We start from the raw sequence: 25,626 nt of genomic DNA, 5'->3' as shown, positions 1-25,626 counted from the left end.
TAAGTTGCCCAAGTTGGCCTGGAACCTGCAGCCCTCCTCCCTCAGCATCCCAGTAGTGTGGAAAACAGGCGTGTGCACCACACCCGGTTGTAAGGTGTCATTTTATTTCCTTGGAAAACACACAAACCTAAGTGCGACTTTGTGAGCGGAAGTGATGTTGCCTTCATGAGAGCCTTTCCTTTAGCCCCTCCGACTTTTCCTCCAAGGTCCTGCATTCTGTTCCTAGATTTGTTTCTGTGTCCGCCCTCATCCATGCACACTCCTCCTGGTAGGAAATGGATGTCTTTATAGGAGGAAGGCAGGGCTGTCTCCAGGGTAGGGGACCTGTGAGTGGGAGAGACTGAGGTGGGGACAGTGGGTGCTGGCAGTCTACTTGGAAGGAGCCTGTATAAATAAACAGTCCCCATGTTGCCAAAGGCTGCGGTTTATCACAGGCGAGTTCTAGAAACCCCACTCATGGCCTGGGCAGGTTCTTTCCAGTTAAATTGCAGTGTCCCATGCGATCCACATAGATTCTGTCCTGGAGGCCCAAACTGACCTTGGGTGAAATAGTCCCTGAGAGCCCAACAGGGGCCTGGATATGTCATCCTGAATGCATAGTCTCACAATCTAAAGTGAAAAAAAAGTATAGATTTGTGTGTGTGTGTGTGTGTGTGTGTGTGTGAGAGAGAGAGAGAGAGAGAGAGAGAGAGAGAGAGAACACACATGCGCGCTGTGAAGGCCTAGTCTGGAAGGCAGTGTGCACTTATCGAGTGCAGCTCCAGAGGCCTCTCAGCCCAAAGACCTTGCTCCTAGCTGCAGTTCCAGCTGCAGCTGGTGGCATTTCTGAGGACCCCATTTGAACTTCACTCCAAGGAAGTGACAGATCCTGCATGTGATTGGGGTGGGAATAGCCTGGGGTGTGAGGGAAGTGGCAGGGACCACAGCCAGGTGGGGGTGGATGGCATATCCATGAGTGCACTGTGTGGTCCCTCCTGGTGCTTCTGGGGGACCTGATTTGCCCTGGGGGTCAGGAGAAGTCTCCAGCTACAGTGTGGGGAAGGCAGGCTCATGGGAGAGCTGCCAGGAGAGTGAGGAGAGAGCTGACCTAAGGGATGGAAGCAGGCCTGGGACACTGCTGGGATTCAACAGGCCCCTGAATTCTCCTTCATGTGGCTCCAGGGTCACTTCTACTCAGGCTGAGGTGAGCCAGGGGCTGCAGGAAGAGCAAGCTGGCACCAGAACAGAAAGAAGCCTTAGGGAGGAGATATGGGGCAAGATTTGGCCTAGGACAGTATTGGTATGCCCAAGGGCTTAAGCGCTGCCAGGGGTCAGGATAGGCCAGGTGAGCTGCCAGCCCATCTGGCCCTAATGGGTGGGCGTAGACACGAGATGAGGTTGGGGACTCATGGTGTTCCATACGGATCCACAGTGCACCCCACATCTCCAACACAGGCCAATATGTACCTCAGCAAGAATAAAGGGGTGGCATACCCACCAGCACCTTCACGTGCTCAGGTCAACATCACAGCCCTGCGCCCCAGAGTCTCCTGAAGCCCCCACCTCTGCCTTTCTAAGATGGGGTTTGCCCAGAGCTGGGCATCCTGGGGCCACTGTCAGGCCTGCCTGGGCCTTCTCTGCAGCCAGTGGGAGCCAGGGCCCTGCCCAAGGATGGGGCAGATGAAGAGCAGAGTTGGTGGGTAAGGGAGACTTTGTCCTGGGAAGAGGTGACCTCCCCAGACCTGCCAGATCCAGAGCACTGAGAGATGACCAGTGTCAGTCCCCTTGCCCTGCTGTCCCTACTCCAGCCAGGCCTCTGCAGAGGAGGGAGCAGCTGCCTGCTTTGGCTCCTCTGGGCCTTAGTTTTTGCTCCTGTAAAGTATAAACCTTGGGTTGGCTGCATCCAAGGGCCCTCAATTCAGTTCACATCTCTCTCTCTCTCTCTCTCTCTCTCTCTCTCTCTCTCTCACAAACACACACACACACACACACACACACACACAGAAGTCCCCAAACCCTACCAACGCCACCCTTAAGGAGCCTGTGCAGGACTGCTGTGTAACTGTTTTCATGTGGCTTCTGATCTGTGCCTACAGACCACTTGAGACCCTTGAACACAGCCTGGAGCATGGACAGCCCTCCTGGTCATGGGGTAGCCAGGGCCCAGGGCTCCTGAGGAGGCTGAATCCTGCCATGAGTCTGAGGCCACTGTCAACCAGTCTGTGGGGACTACTCTAGTGCCCATGTGTGACTGTCACCACCCTCCCTGCTCATTGTCACTCCACCTGTCCCTGTGGTGACCTCCCTTGCCTTTTCTTCTGCACCTGTGGCTCTGCCTCCACAGAGCTGCTTCCCAACCATAACCCACTTGCCCCTCAGGGCTTCTCTCTGGGCCAAGTGCCGGCCAGCACTTGCAGGTCACAGCCCCTGCCTCAACATATCTCATCCACATTCCTGAGAAGGAGCCTCACAGGCCCAGTTCATTTGTTTGTGGCAGGTGATGTCATAGGTCAAAGGTTGGTCTCTGAGTTTCATCGAGTGGCCAGTGGACACCTGGTCTGAGGCCTAGCAGCTGAAGGACTGACCTCTGGGTGAAACGTGGGTGGGGCAGGCAGTGTCCTTGACCTGTGGTGTGGAATGGAGAACCCAGTTGCTCCAGGTGGAATAAATAAACCTTTATGCACAATGTGCATATAAATGTATCGTGTGTATGTATGTGGGGGGTTTTAGGCACATGTAATGAGTGTGTGTGGATGGGTATGTGTGTGTTGGTGCTTAGACCCGGAGGTGAAATGGACTCATGTGAACTGAGCGATGGGTGCTGTCGAGAAAGGCGAAAATGAGCAGCTATCGCATTTCTGTGGCTCAGTGTGAGAAGCTTCATGAGGGTGCAGAGGGAAGAGGTCCCCATCGCGCTCTTTATACCGAAAGCCAGACAAGAAGCTCAGGATGAGCTAATACCTAAGGAGATTAGGGTGGATCCGCCCAAAGACGCTTTATCATTTGACAGGTTTGTAGTGGAGACCTATGTCAACAACTGGGAGAAGGTTTCCTTAGAAGGCTGGAAAATAGACCTCTTTGCTGTGTCGACAACTGTGTGGAGTGTGCCTCATGAAAACAGCCAGGGACAAGGACAGTGAGCGGTGGGAGTTGGGGAGGGGTTTTCTCTCAAGAGTTTCTCTACTGTGGTTATTACCCCTGCGCACAGTAAGAAAAGAAGAAGAAAAAAGGAAGAAAGGAAGGAAGGAAAAAGAGCAGAGGCCATGTGCAGGGCGTCCAGCACAGGGTGGTTCTGCTGGCACCTCCAGGGTGAACGGGCTTTTCATGGCGCCCTCAGCTGGTAGCAGTGAGGGGGTGAAATCCCGTCTTTGAGGCTCCACTGGTCCTAGGGCTGAGGCACAGGTCTTGTAACCACCAGCCTGGCCTGGTGAACGAGAACCTGGGCTCTGCAATGAGGCTGAGCCTGGCTCTGGGTTTTGTTCTCTGGGACTTGGTCTCTGCCCTCCTGAGCCCAGTGCCTGGCACATGCACAGCAGGGAGCAGTGACTGCCCTGCTCTTGGGCTGCGCTGGGCAGAGCGAGCCCTGCTGTGTCCAGGTGGAGGCCGCCACGAGCAGGTGGTGTCACGAATCACACTTCGCATCGCAGAGTGTGCGCGTGCAAGACAGCACACAGCCTCTGGTCCTGCCACCAAGGAGGGTGCTCTGGTTCTGAGTGTCACCAACAGTGGACTCTGGTCATCCGAGTGACCCTGATGTCTCTTCTGTCAAGTGTGAAACACAGGGACACTATAAAGTCGAGTGAGGCAACGAGTGGGAAAGACTTTCAAGCCTGGCAGATGCTTCACTGTCCATGTCACTGTCAGCTGGAGGCTGGGGTCTCTGAGGCCCCCCCAACCTGCCTGCCCAGGCATGCCCTCCAGGGACCTGGGGTGGACTCAGGACTCCAGTGTCAGGTGAGGAAACTGCGGCTTAGTGGGTCCCCTTGGGTCCTCAGCCTGCAGCTCCTGCTGAGGAGCAGAGTCCCTACTGGGTCCATGGTGGACCCCCTCCCACGAGTGACCCTCTCTCCTCTCTCTCAGGGCACAGTGTGGATCCTGGCCTGGCTGGCCTGCTGGGGCAACGGGCACCACGCTCCAGACAGCCTTTCATGGTCACCTTCTTCAGGGCCAGCCCGAGTCCCATCCGTGCCCCTCGGGCAGTCAGGCCACTGAAGAGGAGGCAGCCGAAGAAGACCAACGAGCTGCCGTACCCCAACAAACTCCCAGGGATCTTTGGTGAGGGCCAGGCGGGGCCCGGGTCTGAGGCCTCCTTCATGGGCAGGACCTTGGCTGGTGTGGACTGAGCCCTGGGCTTGACTTTGAACGAGTGTGGTGGGGAGGGTGGGCTGGGGCGAGAGGTGCCTGCCGAGGGAAGCAGGAGAAGCAGCAGTGGCGAGGGTGCTGCTGGGAAGCTCCTTGGAGGAGGTCGCAGGCTGAAAGACAAGAAGGTGCAGCTGGACACGGGTCACTCTGTAGTGATCGGGAGCCCCTGAAGGCTGATGAGCTGGGTCATGGCACCAGCGGGCATCCAGGGATGAGCTCTGTGAGGCCCAGTGGTTTAGTTTCTTGTGGCTCCTTTATTTGCTAAATGTGCCCACCAGTGTGTCCCCCACCTTGGGAGCACCCCAGGGGACCTGGCCAGAGCAGGAACCCCGGAAAAGACCTTGCACCGTCTGTCCCTGCAGATGACGCTCACGGCTCCCACAGGCGGCAGGTGTGCCTTCGGCACGAGCTCTATGTCAGCTTCCAGGACCTCGGCTGGCTGGTAATTTCGGACTCTGTTCTCCTCACTGGCCGCCCCACCTGCAGACCCCAAGTGTCCCTTCAGGCAGGAGGGGACATCACGTGTGACTTTGGTTTCCTCTTCACATAATTCTTTCCTCTGGATTTGCTAAGTTTCCAAAAGTTTTCACTTTTATAGTGAAAAAAAATTTGTGTTGAGGCTGGGGTGGGCAGAAGAGCATTTACTGCAGCTGGGGGTGGGGCTGGCCAGGGAGGACAAAGCAGAGGGAGGGTGGCATGTGACAAGGACAGAGCTGAGCCCCAATCCTGTGTACTGAAGGTCTCCAGGTGGATTCAAGCCTCAGGTGGAGACTGCCGGGGTCCCGAGTGTGGGGCTGGGTCCTGAGGCTTAGGGACTGTAAGGGGCAGCCCTGGTTGGTCCTGTGGTAGGTGCTGGGCTGAGGGGCTTGTCAGGGGGCACAGGGATGGGCTCACCTTCTCCCATTCCCCCCAGGACTGGGTCATCGCCCCCCGAGGCTACTCGGCCTATTACTGTGAGGGAGAGTGCTCCTTCCCGCTGGACTCCTGCATGAACGCCACCAACCATGCCATCCTGCAATCCCTGGTCAGTGCCACGGTCCTGGTCAGGGGTGGGGGACAGGGGGCTCGTCAGCCAGGAGGGTGGTGCAAGCAGCTGCTGAGAGGAGCTTCACCTGCCGGGACTCCGTCACAGGTCTAGGCTCTCACATGGCCACAGTCTGCAGGGAGACTCACGGGCACCCGAGCACGCGCACACTAGTCAGGCGTGCACCCGGACACACTCTGTGCCCTGCGTGTGCACGTGTGGCACCCAGACAGACCTGTGTGTGGCTGCCCAGCCTGGTGCAGGCTCCACTCCTCTGAGTCCTGTGAACCCTGGCGGGTCTGGCTTCCCTGACACAGGTGCACACGTGTGCATGACGTGGGCGTGGGCACCCTCTGCCTGGTGGGGCCCCTGGCCAGGTGTGTCTCTGCACTTGTGGGCGTGGCTACCCTGGGGCTCTTCCCAGCTCTTTCCTGGCTGTTTGTTTTCTTAGGTTTGGGCTTTCGGTGCCTCAGGGACTGGGCACCTTCTGGTCATGGAAGAAGGTTCTCGCATGAGCGTAGTTGCTGTTGCTTATCGCCAGTGTGATGTGTGTGTTGACTCTGGTGACTGCAACTTTTGCCCAGATGGCTGCCCCAGAATCCCCTGGACTGTTTTCCTAGTAGGAGATTGTTCAGAGGTGACACTTTAGAGAGTAATGAACTTGATGGTGCCTCCTTGAGCTTCCTATTGCATGGGGCAGTAGTTCCGCAGGACTTGTCCCCTGTCCACATGTCCTCAGCCTCTGCCTCTGCAGGCCCACAGTGGCTCAGCAAACGTGAGCACCCTGGGAGGCTGTGGTGAGCACAGATGCAAACCAACGACAAAGGAGATGTGTTCTAGGGAGACGGGGATCCCTGGGCCTTGGGTGGAGGGAGCCTGGACTGGGCCACTCTGCACTGGGGGAGCAGCCCTGTCAGGAGCTGGAGGAAGAGGGCCCTGAGATGGAGCTGGGTGGGTTCAGGGCCAGCAGGAAGCAGGGGCTGGAGGGCAGGGAGGGCAGGGAGGGCGAGGGTGGTGGAGTTGGGCTGGCAGGGCCACTGAGGCAGGCCCAGGCTCCCTGTGAGGAGGGCAGGTTTTATTCCAAGTAAAGAACAATTCAGGGGTTTAGCAAAGCAGAGCCTGAGTCAGGCTAGAAGTCTTTCTGTGGTGGCAGTGTCGGGTGGCCCGGGGGAGTGGGAGGTGGAAGGGGCGGGGAGAGGAATGAGGGGCTACCTTGTCCTCTGATGGGAGGTGAGGGCAGCTTGGTCATGGGAGGTGGTTCCCAAGCAGCATGAATGGTGGGGGCTGAGCGCCCTCCCCACTTAGGAGCAGGGGGAGGGAGGCAGGAGGCAGGTGGGGCTGAGCAACTGGGTGGATGAGGCTCCATTCAGAGTTCCCAGGACCAGGATGGGAGGCTGGACATGGGCAGAGTTGTTGTCAGAGTTGGAGGAAATGAGTGGCCCTATTGAGGTCCCGTCCACCCACGAGGTCGAATGTGCAGGTGAATCACACATCTGCAGTTGTACACAGAGGTCCAAGGGGACGTTCAGAATAGAGATGCCACATGTGGAGGGTCTGCAAGTGGTGAGAACAGATGAGACCCCTGCAGCAGTGCAGGAGAGATGGCCAGGACAAGGTGGGGCTCCCAGGGCCTGGGCAGGAGAAGGAGCCACGGGGGTCGGTGGGAGGCCGGGATATAGCAGGTGAGCAAGTCTCATTGAGGGCCAAGAGAAGGGGTACCCCCAGGCCCACCCATGGGGCCACTGTCCACACAGCACCCAGAAGGATCTTCCTACAACAAACCTGCCCACATCATTCTCAGCCAAGAGACTTCAGGGGCTTTCCATTCTTCCTAGAGGAAGTCTGAGCCCTTGGCCTGGGACACAGGCCCCTCACTAGCCCCCTGTCCCCCTGTGCAACATCCCCCAGCCACATGTCCTTCCCATTCTCAGCTGGCCACCAGGTCTCTGGTAACTTTTGTTACCAGGCCACCCTCACATTGTTGCAGGGGACAGATGAGGTAGGTCACCGAAGATAGCAGGAGACAGTTTTATTTGGCTGCAGCCAGGTTCAGAGGGCACAGCTTTTGCTGTAATCAATCAATCCCCTGAACCCTGAGTTCAGGTAGTTTCAGAGTTTTATACCCAGCATGTAAGGGGAGGGGCTCAGAAGTTCACAGTCTGCAGAAGTTCACATAAAAGCAGCTTTTTCTTCCACTGCTCTGGGCAGGTTAACCCTTCAAGGACAACACCTGAGGAGGGGAGAGCTTCTTCTCCCCTTTCTTTCCTCCCCCTGCCAGCTGTTACCATGGAGCCCAGTTGGTAACTTCTTCTCTTTCTTTTGAAATGTAAACATTTCTGTGAAGCTCCGGCCCAAGACCAAAAGCCTAGTTAAAAGAATCTGTTTTTGTTAACACACTCTGCATTTGCAGACACACTTCTACAAACTACTATACTGGATAAATGGTTGTGAAAAACTTTACTTACACTCCACAAATGGGGTGTTCAGCACCTGGAGTCTGATCTCTTCCAGGCCCAAGGTCAAGTAAGACAGAACAACAGATAATAGGAAGTTTAACTACATTCAACTCTTTTGTAGAGAATCTTCTGCTGATAGTCCTAAAATCAATTATGGTGAAGATTTCTGGAGAAGCTTAATTAAAATTTTCTGTGGAGGAGAGGGTGCCACTACAACATGTCCATTGAAATGCTACCCTCTGCCCATCCATTTCCCATGAGGCTGTGAGAACAGGGAGAATCCTGGCTCCCCTTGGCTCCTGTCCAGACACAGCGTATTGAGAATGAGAAAAGTGTGTTTCTCTGTGTTCTTCAGAGAATATTGTGGTCTCTAGATATATAATTTGTCCTCAAGGATACATAGTCTCTGAGTTCCAGCACTTCTTCCATGTAGTGTGTGGCTCAAAAATGAATTGATCCAGGTGCAATGACACACACCTTAATCCCAGTGATGGGAGGCTGAGGCAGGAGGGTGGGTCTCAAGTTTAAGGCCAGCTTGGGCAATTTAGCCAAAATCCTGCTCCAAAATAAAAAGTAAAAAGAGGGCTGGGGATATAGTTCAGTTGGTAGAGTGCTCGCCTTGCATGCACAAGGCCCTGGGTTAAATCCTCAGCACTATTTAAAAAATAAATAAAATAAAATAAAAAGAGCTGGGGATGCTCAATTTAGAGTACCCCAGGGTTCAATTCCCTATACAAAATAATAATAATAATAATAATAATAATAATAATAATAATAATGATGATGAAGAATTGAATGGATGACACCTTATGCTCCACAAATCATGTCTGTGGGTGGTGATGGATTAAAGGGCATCACCCTTTGTGTCACTCCTGGTAAAGCTCAGGGCTCAGGGAAGGAGCAAGGAGCACCAGCATCCTGTGGTGCTGACTTCCCTCCCATGTCCCAGCTCAGGGAAGGTCCTTTGGGGTTCTAGCCACTTAGGGACCCTTGGACTGCACAGAAGGCTGGTATCTCCTGGGTCCTCCCATGTGGCCTGTAGATGGAAAGTTGGGATCAGCAGCCTCCAGGTTCCAGACCAGCTGCATATCCCTCCAGAGGCTTCTGGCCCTTACGCTAGCACAGTGTCTGGTGACAGTCCTCCCTAGCAGATTGGCTCGGAATTAGGGCCAGGAGAAGGGAGCCAGGGCAGCATCACACAGCTTCATCCAGGTCCTGCTCAGCAGCACTGTGAGGCCTTGGAGCAGCCAAACACACAGGAGGGAAGCAGGTTCCTTTGCTCTCTGGCTCCCCTCGAAGGTGGCGGTGCTGTCTCGTGTGTGCGAGTCCTGTGTGGGGTCCAGGATAAATGGCAGCTCATCCTGGAAACCGCTGGCTCCTTCAGCTCTTTGGGGAAGGTAAAGGCTGCTTTAGTGGGGGTGAGGGATCTGGCACCTGGTTCCAGTCCTGCTTTAGTCAGGCTCGTCACATAGCTCACCGTGTGGCCTCAGTTCATCCTTGGCAGAGACCATTCCTTGCCTTGGCCGCTGTTGTTGAGTGGGGAGCACACCCAGGCTCTAGGTCTCATCCACTGGTTCCATGAACGCTCCCCATACAGTGTAGGGACAGACCTGTGCACAGCTAATGACGGACCCCATGGGGATAGAGTAGAAGTGTAAAGCGTGGGGAAGCAGAGGCTGCAGGTGCCCCCCAGCACATGTTGCCCACGTGTGGAGGTAGCAGATGTGGCAGGGATGGGCAGGGGACCCAGAGAGCTGAGGAGCAGGTGTGCATGGCCTGGACAGCAGTGCCAGGTGTCCAGCTGTGTGTCCAGGGCGGTGAGCAGGGCAGATGTGCCTGGTGGAAACTGCCTGCCTGCAGGTGGAGAGTGGTCTCGGATGGGGCTGGGGGCTGAGATCTGTAGGACAGGCCAGGGCAGGCAGCAGAGGTTGGCTTGGGTGGGTTCTAGGAGGAGGCTGCTAAGCTCATGATCCCACCCCATGTCTCCTCCCTGGCCAGGTGCATTTGATGAAGCCAGATGCAGTCCCCAAGGCATGCTGTGCACCCACCAAACTGAGCGCCACCTCTGTGCTCTACTATGACAGCAGCAACAACGTCATCCTGCGCAAGCACCGCAACATGGTGGTCAAGGCCTGCGGCTGCCACTGAGGCCCTGCCCACTTGCACTGCTGCTGCTGTCCCTCCCCATCTGGATCAGGCTCCTCTCCAGATGCAGGGGACCCTCATAAGTGCTCAGAGCTCACTGTAATGGAGAAACCCCTCCTTCCACTGCTCCCTCCTGCCAACCTTCTTGTCTTTTCCAGGCTCTTCCACGCCCTTCTCCTGGGGTCTATGACGCTGAACCCCCAACATCGCCATCAAAGGGGTAAATGCACATAGCAGCCTCAGAGCTGTGCCTCCTTGGTTTGGGGGCCTGTGCTGAAGTCCTGACAGAGGACCTGTCCATGGCATCGCTGGCCCAGGCTGTGGCCAAGCCTGGGTGGTCTAAGGAGACTGCAACTGGCTGAATGGGGCTCTGTACCATTTTCCACAGGGTTCTGTCCCTTCTCAGGTCTACCGCTTGGGCATTTGTGGAACATAATTGGGCATGTACATGTCCTGAGTTCAGTGTATTATTGGGTTCCACTGACTTGGCCCTTGGACACTGTTAGCTTATTAGAAAAAGAACAAGCTGACTGGGCCTCGTGACTTAAGGTGAGGCGGGTGGGGACATTTTATTGCTTGTGATTTCCCCTTTCCTGGGCCTGTGCTGGGGAAGAGGCCTGACTCCCACTGAAGGAAAGAACCTTGGAGGATTCTGGTTCCCACAGTCATCTCCGCCAGGATGATCTATTTGGGGCTGGGCACTGAGACGTTGACCTCTCAGCAGAAACAAGGACATGGCTGCAATGGTGTTCCTTTTCCTGGGGCCACCATCTGTGACCACTCTGTATACTTCTCCCTTTGCACCTGGACAGGTCCTCTGCACCCTCAGCACAGAACACAGGTGGCTACTGAGAGCTGCTCAGTTGGGATGAACTCAGCTCCCCACTGAGGAGCAATCCACTCCACCTGGGGCATGGCGATGGGCAGGCTGACCAGGCACAGAACAAGGGCCAGGACTGTCAGTGTTTGCTTATGCCTGGGAATTAAGAAGTGGCTGGTCATCAAAGTTGGCATCACCCTGGATGCCCAGCAGCCCTGTCCTGTTTCTGGGACCTGTGAGTCAAAGAAAAGGCCCCTGTCCCAGGGGAGTGACAGGTGGTAATTAGGCTGCATTGGGTGGGGAGGTTTGTCTCAGCTTCCACTGTTCCCGGAAACCACTGTTCTCCTTGGAGCAGCCACTGGGAGTTGGAGTGTTTATTTGATTTTGAACTTGCTAAGCCTGTAATTTACCTACGAGAACAGACAGCGTCCAGATGCCTGAACTGTCATTAAAAGCAGATCCTGGGCCCACCCCCATCTGCAGCACACCCAGCAGAAGTGGACCCACCCACATGCCCAGGGATGCACATCTCTGGAGTCTACACTCTGCACCTCTGAGGACAGACCTCAGGGCAGCAGCAGTGGAAAGTTTGGGTCCATGCTGAGGGACAGCAGCCCTTTTAGCTGGACCAGAGGACATCCTTGTGTGAGTACAGAGGAAGAGACCCTCCCATATACAACAAAGGCTAGGTCCAGACTGTCTGGAAGGTGGTGAATTCACCATGAATGTAGGCTACAAACAAAGGCCTGCAGGGATTAGTCAAAGCACCGGCCTGAATGTCAGAAGACTGACTTGCTTAGTGTCGAAGCAAATCCTCTTTCTCATTCTTGCTTCATTCTTTCATCTATGACATGAGGACATAGGATTTGTGTTAGTCAGGTTTCTGTTACTGTAACAAAATACTGAAGACAATCAATTTTAAAGAAGAGGAAAGTTTTAAGTGGGCATGGTGGTTTCCTGTAGTTCCAGCTACTCATAGGAGGCTGAATCGGGAGGATCTCTTGAGCCCACAAGTTCAAGATCAGCCTGGGCAATAGAGACAGACCTTATCTGCAACAAAACAGAACAAAACAAAAAAAAGAAAAAGAAAAAAGAAAGAAAAGGAAAAAGCCCCCCAAGAATTTGGTTCATGTTTTAGAAGTTTCAGCCTCTGGTTGGTTGACCCCATTATTTCTGGGCCTGTAGTGAGGCAGCTCATCATGCTGTGGAGTGTGGGGTGCAGCAAGGTTGTTAGTTTGTGGCATCTGGGAAACTGCAGAGGGAGAGAAAGAGGAAGAGGAAAGGCTTGGGTCCCACTCTCTCTCCCAGAGCAAACCTCAGTGAACCCGAGACCTCCTATTAAGGCCCATCTCTTAAAGCTCCCCACCTCAATAGAAGCAAGCCAGGGACTAAACTTTGAATACAAGTGCCTTTGAGAGACATCCAGGTCAAACTATGGTGCAACACTCATCCCCAAAGCTCTTCCAGTCAGAGAATCTCTCTGCCATCCTCCCTCTCCCTCCCCCAGAACCTAAGGGCCCAGCCACAGGATTCAGGACTTTACCTGACAGCTCTCTCCTCCCAACACCAGGGTAGTGGAGGCTTGGGAACTATTCGACAAACATCAGTGTTTGGTCTCTCCAGAGCCCAGTGCATGACTTGACCTGGTCTGAGGGCCCAGGATGGGGTGACATGAATGTTCTGAAGATGCGGACTCTGCCTTCCCCCCAGGTGTGGGAGCAGGAACGTAAGGACCATGACACGACTCGCTCTTCCTGCAGCAAAGCAGAGTGTAGCTGTCCTCATGGCCAGAATGCCGGTGCCTTTAGCCATCCAGGCAGCCACCAGGTGTCATCAAATAGACGAGGTTTTGGAGAAGGGAGAACGCAGTAGGCACATAGGCCATGACGGGGTGGTCTTACTGCCCAGGCCACTTGGCTCTCTGGTTGCCTCTGGCTGCCCCGGCTACGTTCACGGCTGGACATCACAAGCAAAAGTAAGGTGGCCAACCCGGGGCCCAGGAGCAGAGATCCCCACAGACACCTTCACAAGGGCAGTGTGGTACTGGCCCTGCTACTACCTGAGCATGTGAAGTCCTGTGTTTTTGTGGCTTTCTGTAGGAAAGTGGGTAACGTGCTTTAGAGAAATTCCCCACAATTTTGCAGGAAAGGAGGCTGTGGACAGGAGAAGGCGGGGTTCTAGAGTCAAACAGATCTGGTGTCCAGTCCTGGCTCTGGCTCTTGTGACCCACCCCATCACAAGCCCTCTGTGCCTGCTCCTTGCTCTGTCGAGGGGTGCTGGCCTGGCTCTGCCCTTGCGAGGCCTCTTGAGGGTCAGATGTGCCCATAGAGCACTTAGCACAGTATCTCATTTTAAATGACCTTTCCTGTGGGCCTCCCTGGCCAGTGTTCCCAGGAACACCCTCTCCTTCCGGAATGGGCCCCGGAGGTGCTGCTGGACTTACCTCAAAAATCCACTCTCTCTTTTCCCTCTGCACTCTCACCTTCCTGGGGGAGCACAGGGACAGCACTGGGGTCTCTCCTGATGAAGGGCAGGCGTGGCCCACCCGTGCCTTGCTGGTGAGTGTGGTGCCCCCGTATCCTCACAGGAAGCCGAGGGGGACTTTCCATCAAAGGATTCTCTTCTTACTGGGAAGCCTGGAGCAAGCATTTGGCCCTTTTTAAAAAAATATTATTTTTTATTTTTTTCTCACTTAAGAAAACATGACACAAGTGCCAGGGAAATTTTTGAAAATAACAGAAAACAGATGACAGTCCCCCGTCACCCCCCACACGATGAGCTGCCGTGAGCCCTCCCGGCCTTCCTGGCACACTGGCCTTTACACGGGATGTATGGATTACTACAGTTAGGTCCACGCTCTGTGCACTTTGGTGATCTGATTTATTCATTTTATGATGTAGTTTGAAATCTTCTATTATTAAATATTTTTTGAAAGTATCATTTTCAGTCACAGTCGGTGCCTGGGGTTCGCCTTTTCTCCCTCACATAACAAGCGCCTCAGCGGGGCGGCAGGCAGCCCGGGCTCAGGTGGCCTGGGCATGAGGCTGGCTGCCAGCCCAGAAGCCCTGGATCGGGAGCTTTTCCCCTCTCTCTGTGCAACACCTGGCACAAGCAGGGGCTGGGTGACCACAGCAGGGGCAGGCACCTCACCTGAAGTTCAGGCGACCTCAATGCTCCACTCAATGGCTCCACCCAATGGCTCCACTCCTACTGGCCTCTGTCCAGTCTCTTGCTCTCACTGTCCCAGGATTATCAGGGAGGTGCAGTGATTAGGTCTTCCTGTACCTCCTCCCACAGATCCCCCCTATTTCATAGCACTGTGTGAACAATCCTCCCTCCTAGAGCCTTGGGCCAGCTGGCCACCTCCCTGCATGTCACCTTGAAACCAGCCATGCCAACGTACTCTGCACCTGTCATCCTCTTCTGTCACAACCCCCAAGTAGCTGGCACTATCGTGGCCTCACTGCTGCCCATCCTGGCCACCATGACTGACCATCAGTGGGAAGAACCCCTATTTTTAGGAGAGAGATCCCTTCTGGGATCCCAGCTAAGGGAGCTGGCCCAAGCCATCTGGAGTGAAGAAGCCCCTTGATGGTCCAGGGTGCCCAAGGCGGGGTTGGCGGGGTGGTGGTCATGGAGCTGGGGCAGCAGGCTCTCCCTCCATCCCAGCTTATCCCAATCTCAACCCCCCAAATAGAGCACAGCCTGAGAGAACCAGCCCACCCAGCGTGTCTCAGCGTTGAGACTGGATCCAGGGAGGTGGCATGAGAGCAGGAGGTTTCTGGTGACTGATGAGGTTCAGTCTCGGCACAGGAACAAAGCCATGAGGTGGCCTAGCTGGTCCAGAGCCGGAGTAGGGAGCAAGGCCAGCCCACACAGGCTGCAGAACAAGGCACCAGAGTGCAAGATGGCAGGGGTGGAGGCAGGGGAAGCAGCTCTGGTTTGGGTCTTGTGTCTCCCAGCACCGAGCACAGGGCCTGGCCAAAGCAGGGCCCTGGATGCCACACAGGAATCCAGTTCTGCCTATTGGTTCAGTGGGAAATGATGGGAGGACGGGTTAGCAAGGCTGGTCACAGTTAGACACTCAACCAGTTGTGTGTGAGTAGGAGCAGAGCCTGGCCAGTCCCACTCACCTGCCTGGCAGCAGGAGGCAGAAAGCAGAGGCGCTGTAAGCAGTTCTAATGCCCTGAGCTGGGCCCAAAAGGGCATCTGTCCAGGGGCTGGGCCTCACGGGGAGGGCAGAAGCAGGCAAAATGCTGTGGCTTGTCCCTGAGCAAACTCTGCAAACACCTGGGGCCCAACTGGAGGCAGCAGTACAAGAATCCATTTATTTTAGCAAAGAAACCATCCAGCAGCCACAGGTGGGCCCAGGACAGCCCCTGGGCAGCACAAGCCTGAGGAGCCAGTGGCCACGCAGTTGTGGATGGTGGGGAGGGCCACACCTGCACCTGCTTGCTCCAAGGACCACAGCCATGCTGGGAACCAGTCGAGAGCCACCCAACCAGGCCTTGAGGGAGCTGCTCCAAGCTGATCTGAGGAATGGCTGGGGTCACAAACACCATCTGCTTGATGCGGGACACCCTCAGTGCTGGCACCCCTGAGGCCAGCAGCTCCTTCCTGGACACACAGGCAAGAGCACAGCAGGGAGGGGAGAGCACTGCCTCACATGTACTCCCCACAGTCGGCTATGATCACCTTCTGCTTTGGCTTCCCATCCTTGCTGCCCTGGGCCTTTGTGGACAGAACAGGAAAGGAGGACTAGTCAGGGGGTGAGGGAGGAGACTGAAGAGGGACTTAGGGTGCCACCCCTTGGAACCTGAGCTTACTCCTTCCTGGCCCTCCACAGGTTATACCCCAAGGGCCAGGGGGTTTGGGGGCCCTTCCTGGCCACCTACCTCAATTTGCCGCAAGACATCCAGACCTTCAGTAATCTCCCCGAACACTACATGCTTGCCATCCAGCCAATCTGTCTTGTCACAGGTCAGAAAGAACTGGGAGCCGTTGGTGTTTGGGCCAGAGTTGGCCATGGAGAGCAGGCCTGGGGGAGTGTTAGGGTTTGGATGTGAGGTGTCCCCCAAAAGCTCACACGTGAGACAATGCAAGAGGTTTGGAGGATAAATTATTGGGTTATAGGCTCAATCTAATCAGTGAATTAATCCCTGGTGGGATTCACTGAGTGGTAACTGGAGGCAGGTGGGGTGTGGCTGGAGGAAGTGGCTCATTGGGGGCGTGGCTTGGGGGTATATATTTATATCTGGAGAGTAGCGTCTCTCTTTCTGCTTCCTGATCACCACGTGAGCTGCTTCCCTCCACCACACTCTTTCGTCATGATGTCCTGCCTCACCTTGAACCCTGAGGAATGGAGTCGGCTGTCCATGGACGAGATCTCTAAAACTGTAAGCCCCTAAATAAACTTTTCCTCCCCATACAATTGTGCTGGTTGGATCCTTTAGTCACAGTAGTGAAATAATTGACTAAAACAGAGAGAAGGATGTCAACTCCCTGTACCCTGCCCCAGCCCCAAACACTGTGCACACTGTGGACAGCCCTCTGCAGGTAGCCCAGGCTCTGGGAACACAGACCCCACACATGTGGCCCTGTTGTCTTTAATAAAGACTGATTTTTAAAAAAATGAAGCTGATTAAGAAGAATAATCTGAGCTGGGTGCAGTGGCGCACGCCTGTAATTCCATTGGCTCAGGAGGCTGAGGCAGGGGATGTGGCTGGGAATGTGGCTCAGTGGTCAAGTGCCCCTGAGTTCAGTCTCTGGTACTCTCCCAAAAAAGAATAATCTGATGGTATGAAAGGCTATCTTAGAGAGGACAGGCAGTAGACCCTCAGGTCAGGATGATAGGTGTGTGGCACTTGAAGGAAGTGAAGGACACTGGAGGAATACACTCCTGGAGAGGAAACGGCATGTGCGAAGGCCCTGAGGCAGGAGTGAGTCTGGTGTGACTGCCACTTTGAGGCAGAGGTTGAGGAGCAGCACATCCTCTGAGCACAGAGGTACCAGGACTCAGGTCAGGTCAGCCCTTCAGAACTGGATCCTGCGCTCAGTGAAGCCATAGGAAGGTTGTCAACAGAACGATGAGGTGATGAGATTGATGTCTGAAAAGTATCACTCTGGGCCGGATGTGGTGGTGCATGCCTGTAATCCAAAGACTCAGGAAGATAAGGCAGGAGGATCAGAAGTTGGAGTCCAGCCTTTACCATGTAGTAAAATCTTGTCACAAAATAAAAAGGGCTGGGAATGAGCTTAGTGGAAGAGTGCATGCCTATCGTGTGAGACGCCCTGAGTTCCATCCCCAGGACAGAAACAAACAACTCCATTACTCCAACTGCCCTGCAAAGACTTCACTATGAGGGGGAAGAGGGAGAACAGCTAGGAGGACTCTGGCGGTAGTGATGGAGCAGGGAGGAACATCTACGGGAGGAGCAGCTGAGCCAGGAAGTGACTTGAAGACAGAAGGTTGGGACATATGTGTGATGCAGGAGAGGGGTCGAGATGAGCCCTAAGTTTCTGACCAGGCAGCCAAGTGGACAGTGGCATCATTTACTGAAACAGGGACTGTGAGAAGAACAGGAGTTGTTTCGGACCTGTGAAGTTGAGGGCTTGTGGGATATCCAGTGGAGACCTGGCAGGCAGCTGGACAAGAGTCTGTGGGGGTGATCAGCCTCAAGAAGCAAATTTGTCCAAAATCACAGAGCATTCAGTGGAAGCCCAGGCGCTGAATGGGATTGATTGCCCCGAGTAGGGGCTCTCAATGGGGTAATGCTGCCCCCTAGGGGCCATTTGGAAACTGCAGGGTATTTTGTGGTGGTGAATCCAGTGAAGAGAAACCAAGATTGAGCTCCAACAATTTAGAAGGTGGAAATAAGAAAGGAGAAAAGAGGTGTCACCCACATGGAATCCCAGTAACTTGGGAGACTGAGGCAGGGGGATCGCAAGTTCAAGACCAGCCTCAGCAATTTAATGAGGCCCTAAGCAACTTTTTGAGACCATCTCAAAATTTAAAAAGAAAAATAAAGGAAAAAGAAAATAAGAAAAGAGGAGGGGGCTGGGGATGTGGCTCAAGCGGTAGCGCGCTCGCCTGGCATGCGTGCAGCCCGGGTTCGATCCTCAGCACCACATACAAACAAAGATGTTGTGTCCGCCAAAAACTAAAATAAATAAATAAATATTAAAAAAAAAAACAAGAAAAGAGGAGCAGTCACAGGAGTGGAAAACCACAAAGCTCTGCCAGCTGCTGGGAGGAGGGGTGCAAGGAGAGGGGGCTGATGGCATCACATGAGCTCAGAGTGGAAAGGGGCTGAGTCTTAACTGCTGGTGAGCTGGAGGCTGTTGGGAGTGGGCTGAAGGAAGAAACAGCCAGTGGCTTTTTTTTTTTTTTTTTTAATACCAGGGATTGAACCCCAGGGGTGCTAAATCACTAAGCCACATCTTTTTATTTTTTTATTTTGAGACAGAGTCTCACTAAGATGATTAGGGCCTTCTACATGACTGAGGCTGGCTTTGAATTTACAATACTCCTGCCTCAGCCTCCTGAGCTGCTGGGATGAGCCAGTGACTCTTTTAGGTTTTGGCAGGCATGGTTGTGCACCCCTATAATCCCAACTACTTGGGAGGCTGGGGCAAGATCACAAGTTCAAGGCCAACCTTAGAAACTGTCTCAAGATGAAAAAACACAAAGGGGGGCTCAGGGTCAGAACACTCACTTAGTATGCCTGAGACCCTCAGTTTGATCCACCATCCCACACACACACACACACACACACACACACAAAAAAAAAAAAAAAAAGCTTTGCTGAAAAGGGACAGATAAATTGGGGTGGCGGCTGGAGGGAGCTCATGGGACATGAGACTGAGGGACAATTGTTTCATTTTTTCAAAGGCTTGCAATGCGACAGCATGCTGAGGGATGGGAGTGAGTAGAGGGGGAAACAGAGGCGTTGAGGGGGCAGGATCCAAGTGGAAGGGCTAGCCTCAGGAAAAGCCGACAAAGTTCACTGTCCCCGGAAGGCAGGCAGGTCAGGGAGTGAGAAAACGTGGGCTGGGGAGTAGATCTCACTGTGGGAAGACGTGTTTGACTCTTCTGCGGGGCACAGAGCTGAGGCAGGAGGATCGCAAGTTTGAGCAACTTAGCAAGACTCTGAATCAAAAAACAAAACAGGCTGGAATGTAGCTCAGTGGTAAAGCCCTTGGGTTTAATCCCAGCACACACAAAAAATAAAGTCAGTCTCTTCCGGTTGTTTTTATAAATAAGAAGCAAGACCATGCGCTGAGAGAAGAGTATATAAAGGGCTGAGGAGCAGAGAAAGATGTGCTTCGGCCTGGGATGGAGTTCTCCAAGCCAACACTGGGACCCTGCTGGGCACTTTCCCACCAATGCCCCTCAACTTGCAGGGGCCCAACAAGCTCAGGGGTGTGCTTTTCTCCAGCAGGCAGGGTTCTGTGCCAGGTAGGTAAGTAGGAGAGAGTGAGAAAGGCAGCTGGGCTCCAACACAAGAGCAGGGAGTGCAGGGATGTGAGGGACGCCCACGGAAGTGCACGGGGTGGATGGGCAGAGCCCCCCTCCCCAGTAAGGCCAGGATGGATTCCAGCTGTGAAAGCCTCTAAAAGGACACTGTGACAAAGGAGGACCTCTGAACATGCATGGTGTATTAGATAACAGTGTAGCAGAGTTCGTTTTTAGATTTTAGTAACTACGCTGTAACAATATTAAAAATGCCCTTGTTCTCAGGAAACACAAGTATTTAGTAGTGAAGGAACATCAAGACTCTAACTTTCTCTCAAATAGCTACAAAAAATACACTGTCTAAATATATACAGAAAGAGAATAAGTAGGGAATGTCAACCGCTGGTAAATTGGGTAAAAAGTGCTCAAGGTACATGGGGGATTCTTGTACTATTCTTTTCCTTTCTTTTCTTTTTTTTTTTGAGGGGGCGGTGGATACTGTTGATTGAACTCAGGGGCATTTTACCACTGAGCCACATCCCAGTCCCTTGCATTTTCTTTTGAGACAGGGCCTCACCAACTTGCTGAGGCTGGCCTTGAACTACAATTCTCCTACCTTAGCCTTCGGAGTTGTTGAGATTACAGGCATGCACCACCACGCCTGGCTGACCTTGATAAACATTTTAAAAAGCTAGACTAAGACAAGAAGAATTATGGGTAAAAAGGGTCATGAGGACGAAACAGGACAGACTGGGCATGATGGTGCATGCCTGTCATCCCAGCAGCTGAGTCAGGAAGATTGCAAATTCAAAGCCAGCCTTAAGCAATTTAGTGAGGACCTGTCTCAAAATAAAAAATAAAAAAGAGGGGGGTGTCTGGAGATGTGACTCAGTGATTTAGCCTTCCTGGGTTCAATCCCTGATACCAAAAAACAAAACAACAACAACAAAAATAAGATAAACACACACACTGTCCATAATAGAAGAGCTAAAGAAAGAAGAAAACTTCTTAGTTTTTAATTTATACCCATAAAAATAGAAACTTTCCAGCAAGAAGCCTGGCAGACATCTCCTTTACCAAGTGATCAAAGATAACATATTTGAACTGCCATCACGTGCTTCCTTATGGATGTGCTAACAGTGTTGCTTCTGGGCTGCTACTGCCAAAATACATAAGCTAAACGCAACCAGGAGGAAGTAGCTGCAAACACAGAGAAACATCTCTAAACACAATTGGCCCGTTCTCTTCAAAGACATTGAGATCAAAAGAGACAACGAAAACCAAGAAGTTGTTTTATTTTTTTAATCTTTATTTTATTTATTTTCTTAATGGTGCAAAGGATTGAACCCAAGGCCTCTTAGCCACTGAGCCACATCCCAGCCCTCTTTATTTTTTGAGACTGGGTCTTGCTAAATTGCTGAGACTGCCTTTGAACTTGTGATCCTCCTCCCTCAGCCACCAGAGGTATTCTATTGCAGAGCCACATCCCCAGCCCTTTTTAATTTTTATTTATTTATTTGTTTATTTATTGGGTACTGGGGATTGAACCCAGGGGCACTTTACCACTGAGCACATCCCCAGTCCTTTTTGTTTTTTGAGACAGGATCCCTCTAAATTGCCCAGGTCCTCACTAAATTGCAGAGGCTGGCCTCCAACTTGCAATCCTCCTGCCTCAGCCTCCTAAGTAGCCATATGCATCACCATGTCTGTCATGGCTTCTTCCTAATCTTGATGTTCATGGACACTTGAAGATTTCAATGAACCTTTTTTTGCAATGAGCTTTCCCTAGGTGCTGAAGAAATTGTTAAAGAGGACTCCCTGACTCCCCAGGTAGCAGTTCAAGTACTCTTCTGCACACACTCCCACAATATAACTCTGGTGAGCAGGCTGGCCACAGGTGCCGATGGGAAGGACTTGGGGCCTGACAGAAACTGCAGAAGGCAGCTGATGCATAGTATGGTTCCCACATGCCTCGCTCCAGTTAGCAGGCCCACTCATGTACTGCCAGCACCCCCTCCATGCCTAGCCTGCACCATTGCAGAGTGACACATAGATGCAAGGGAGGGCACCCTGCTTAGAGGACAATAGGGGCTGGGGCCTTGCTTTGTGCTCCAAGACAAAACTGACTGGAGGAGCTGGGCACAGTGGCACACGTGTCATACTAGCTAACTGGGAGGCTGAGGCAGGAATATCACAAATTCAAGGCCAGTCTTGGCAATTTAGCGAGACCCTGTCTCAAAAAATAAAAAGGGCTGGGGGTATAGCTCAGTGGTGATGCAACCCTGGGTTTGATACCCAGGACCAAAACCAAAACAAACAAACAAAGAACCTCCCACCTGACTGAAGGATAAAAACTTTCAGTACAGCTGTGTGTGGTGGCACATGCCTGTAGTCCCAGAGACTCAGGAGGCTGACACAGAAAGATCACAAGTTCAAAACCAGCCTCAACAAGTTAGCAAGGCCCTAAGCAACTTAGGAGGTCCTGTCTCAAATTAAAAATAAAATAAAATAAAATAAAGCTGGGATATAGCACAGTAGTAGAGAGTTCCTGGGTTCTATCTCTAGTACCCAAGCCAAACAAAGAGTACAACAGTTAAACTTGTTAAATAAGGAACTCCAATATAATGCAGAGGACAGAGGGCACCATAGGAGCCAAAGCCATGGGAACCCAGAGAGATACTTACTGGAGGGTTTGGAATAGTTTCCAAGATCCTGAGCTGAGCTTTGAAAAAAAGAGGAGTTAGTCACATAAAATAATTGGAGAGGGTGCTGCGGGAGAGGAATGGCTTGTGCACAAACACAGAGGCTTGCAGGTGTCTACCAGCTCTTGTTTCCTAGAATATAAAATGGGGCTGAGAGCAGGGCTCTGGACATAGGAAGACTTCTGTCCTTTGGTGGAAATGGACTCAATCCTATGGATGAGGGGATTCCCTAGAATGCTTGAAGAGAAGAATACAGTCAGATCTCTGGCTGGTAGGGATAGGAGGAGAGCAGGCCTGAGGCAGGGGGCCAGTTAGAAAGCTACCATCATTATTCACAGGCGAGATGATAGGAACATTTGGCAGGAACAAATGGAAGAGAGATGCAGGAGGATTTAAGAGATAAAACTGCAGAATATGGTACTGTATTAGATATGAATTATAATGAAGAGCCTAAGATGACAGGAGATATCTGAGTTGGGTAATTATTTAGAGGATGGCAAAATTAAATAAGACTGAGCACACAGAAGACGACAGCAAAATGTGAGAAAATCCATTGGAATATGCTTTATTTATGGTGCCTATGAGACAGCCAGGCAGAAATATGTGAAAAGTCGGGGCTAGGGCTAGTGGTACAAAAATCATCAGCACAAAGTGCGTGTTCAGGTGTAGTGGCAGACACCTGTAATTCCAGCGACTGTGGAGGCTGAGGTAGGAGGATCACAAATTTGAGACCAGCCTAAGCAACTTAGAGACCCTGACTAAAAGTTAATAAAAGGGACTGGGGATGTAGCTCAGTGGTAGAGTGCCCCAGGGTTCCATCTCTAGTACCACACAAACCCGAAACAAACCACACAGCACACACACAAAAAACCTAAGCACATGTATTTCTAACCCAGATGAGAAACCCAAAAGTTCTCCACTCAACTCACCCACATCAGAAGTGCCCTGGGTGGAAAGCACCAGCCCCTCCTCTGGAAGACTGAGTCTTTGTTCTTGCCTCTACCACCAAACTACCTCCACAGCCCTTTTAAAATTTTGAGATAGGGTCTCACTAATTGCCCAGGCTGGCCCTGACCTTGTCATCCTCCTGCCTTAGTCTCCTGAGTCACTGAGATTACAGTCATATGCCACCATGCCTGGTGTTTCTCTTTATTATCTTCAAGAGTCTTCCTAGAAAATGTCCTCAACTGGTCATGATCTGATCAATATAAAGATTTGAGGTTTCCTTCTGATGGCTTATTAGCCACATTGGACTCTTCACTACTTTTTTGGTCAGTGAAGAGGACACATTAGTGAGGAGTTTCCTCCTAGCAACTCTCCAAATGAAGGAGAGTTGTCACTGAGAAACTTAGGCCCTATAGGCCTGCCTTTAGCAGAGGCAAATTAGAATAAGTCCCAGGGAAGTATACACACCCATCCACAGAAAGACACCTTTTGTAACCTAGCATCCTTAATCAAATACCAAACAGGAAACATTTCTTGCCTCTGCCAACTCAAATTCAACAAAAGAGAACCCCTGATGCTTCACTATAAAAGTAGAAATGAATTGTTAATATGTGGACAACAGGAAATGTGCCACATCCAGATGCCATCCAAAACAAAAGTTTGATTTTTTTAGATTGATCATAGTTTATTCAACAATGATTCCAGGAATATTAAAGTCATTTTATTTGTTTTTACAGAATCAGCTAGAGGTGTATATCAGTGGTAGAGCATTTGCCTAGCATGCACAGGCCCTGGGTTTGATCCCTAAGTACTAAAATATATGAACATAGCTAATTTTTGTTTTGTTTTTTAGTAATGAGGATTGAACACAGAGCCTTGCATGCACTCTTCCACTGAGCTACATCCCTCAGCTAAACTGTTTAAACATTGCAGTATCCAATTGTATCATTACAGAATTTAAGCCTTCAGTTGCTTTCCAAGCATTTTGATAACCATTGTTTACAAAGCTTATAGACCTAGTGACTGAGGAGACTGGGGCAAGAGGATTCTATGGTGGAGGTCAGTCTCAGCAAATTAGTGAGACCCTGTCCTAAAATTGAAAAAAACAACAACAAAAAAGTACAGAAAAGTAGGTAAAATAGTTTATCATCATTCATTCCCACAATCATTCATTCCAACTAAGCACTGTGTACAGAACATTGACCTTACTACTGAGTTAGGTGACTATTAAAGGAGGAATAGTCCTTGTCCTCAGGAAAAATGTATTTTACTGGGGTAGACCAAGGGCATTCAGAATTACTAACTTAAAAAATTCAGCTAGGCATGGGGTGCTCACCTATACTGCCAACCACTTGGGAGTCTGAGGCAAGAGAATCACAAGTTTGAGACCAGCCTGGATAACTCTGAGATCCTGTCTCAAAATAAAAGGCTGGGGGTGTAGCTCAATAGCATAGCACCTGCCTAGCATGTGCAAGGCCCTGGGTTTAATCCCCAGTAATGTAAAAACTCAGGTGTAGGAGGACCCACCCTCCCCAAATCATCTTCCCTTTTTACTTAAAATTTGAAGAACTAAGAGCAGGAATGTAGCTCAGTGGATAAATACTTATATAGCATGCCGGAGGTCCGTTGGAGAGGGGTGGATTTAAAGAACTGAAGGCTTAGAGAAGTATGTGTCGGGGGTGGGGCACTGCTATGTTGCCCAGGCTGATCTTGAACTCCTGGGTTTAAGGGATACCGCCTCAGCCTCCTGAGTAGAAGGAATTTTACGTGTGCACCACTGTGCTCAGTTTGGGCTTAGAGAGTTTAAATATCCATACAGCAAATTAACGGCAAAACTGGGACTAAAACTCAGAAATTAACAAAAGATCAAATAGTATGCACTATAATTGTGATAACAATTGAAGAAAAGCATACCCATGTAAGCAGAGGCCAAGCCTCCACTGTCAAGGCTGAACTTCCCTGCTACACTGTTGCTACACTAACAGCACAGTTGCCAAAAGGAGCGGTTCTGGTGCCCAGGTAGAGTACAGCTACCCACCAGGTGGTGTAAATCAACACCCAAACCTTTTAAGATTTTTTTAATATCCTCCTCTTGATTCCCCTCCACTCCCACTATATGGTACTGGAGATTGAAGCAAGGGCCTCACATATGCTAAGCAAGCACTAACCACTGAACTATATCCCCAGCCAGGGTCTGACTAAATTGCCCAGGCTGACCTCCAGCTTGGGATCTTACTGCCTCTGCCTCCCAAGTAACTGGAATTATAGATGTACACTACTGCTCATTTGGCTCCTCTTATCTTTTCTATCTTGAGTATTCCTCATCCAAAATCCTTGGGACCAGAAGTCCAATCTTTGGGATTGTGGAATATTTACATTACCACTTGAGCTTGACTAATCTGAAAATTCACAGTGTGAAATGCTCCAAAATCCAAAATAAATATGAGAGTCATGTTGGCAGATTTTGGAGAATTTTTACTTTGGATTAGGACTGCTCAATTTGTGTATGTTGTTTTATACTGGGGATTGAACCAAGAGGGGTTTTCCACTGAGCTACATCTTTAAGACCTTTTATTTTTTGAGACAGGGCCTAAATTGCTGACTCTGGAATAACTGGGATTACAGGCATGTGCCACCGCACCCAGCTCTATTAGGTTTTTTATATTTATTTTTTTTTTAGTTTTCGGTGGACTCAACATCTTTATTTTTTTATGTGGTGCTGAGGATCGAACTCCGCG

The 25,626-nt window shown here is 51.5% G+C and overlaps 2 protein-coding genes across 2 annotated transcripts in view; one reads left to right on the top strand and one right to left on the bottom strand.

The window, feature by feature from the left end:
• The window catches only part of LOC143404740 (bone morphogenetic protein 8A-like), a 28,224-nt gene extending 18,255 nt beyond the window's left edge, over window positions 1–9,969 (top strand). The window contains exons 4-7 of the mRNA XM_076862921.2: window positions 4,060–4,254; window positions 4,704–4,783; window positions 5,255–5,365; window positions 9,820–9,969. Coding sequence (XP_076719036.2) covers window positions 4,060–4,254; window positions 4,704–4,783; window positions 5,255–5,365; window positions 9,820–9,969 — 536 coding nt within the window. The remainder of the gene's footprint in view (window positions 1–4,059; window positions 4,255–4,703; window positions 4,784–5,254; window positions 5,366–9,819) is intronic.
• Window positions 1–25,626, bottom strand: part of Pabpc4 (poly(A) binding protein cytoplasmic 4) — a 193,672-nt gene that overhangs the window by 150,523 nt on the left and 17,523 nt on the right. The gene's annotated exons all lie outside the window — the stretch shown is intronic.

This window comes from Callospermophilus lateralis, chromosome 7 (genome assembly GCF_048772815.1).
Source record: "Callospermophilus lateralis isolate mCalLat2 chromosome 7, mCalLat2.hap1, whole genome shotgun sequence".
NCBI lineage: Eukaryota > Metazoa > Chordata > Mammalia > Rodentia > Sciuridae > Callospermophilus > Callospermophilus lateralis.
This window is presented reverse-complemented; position numbering and strand designations above follow the sequence as displayed.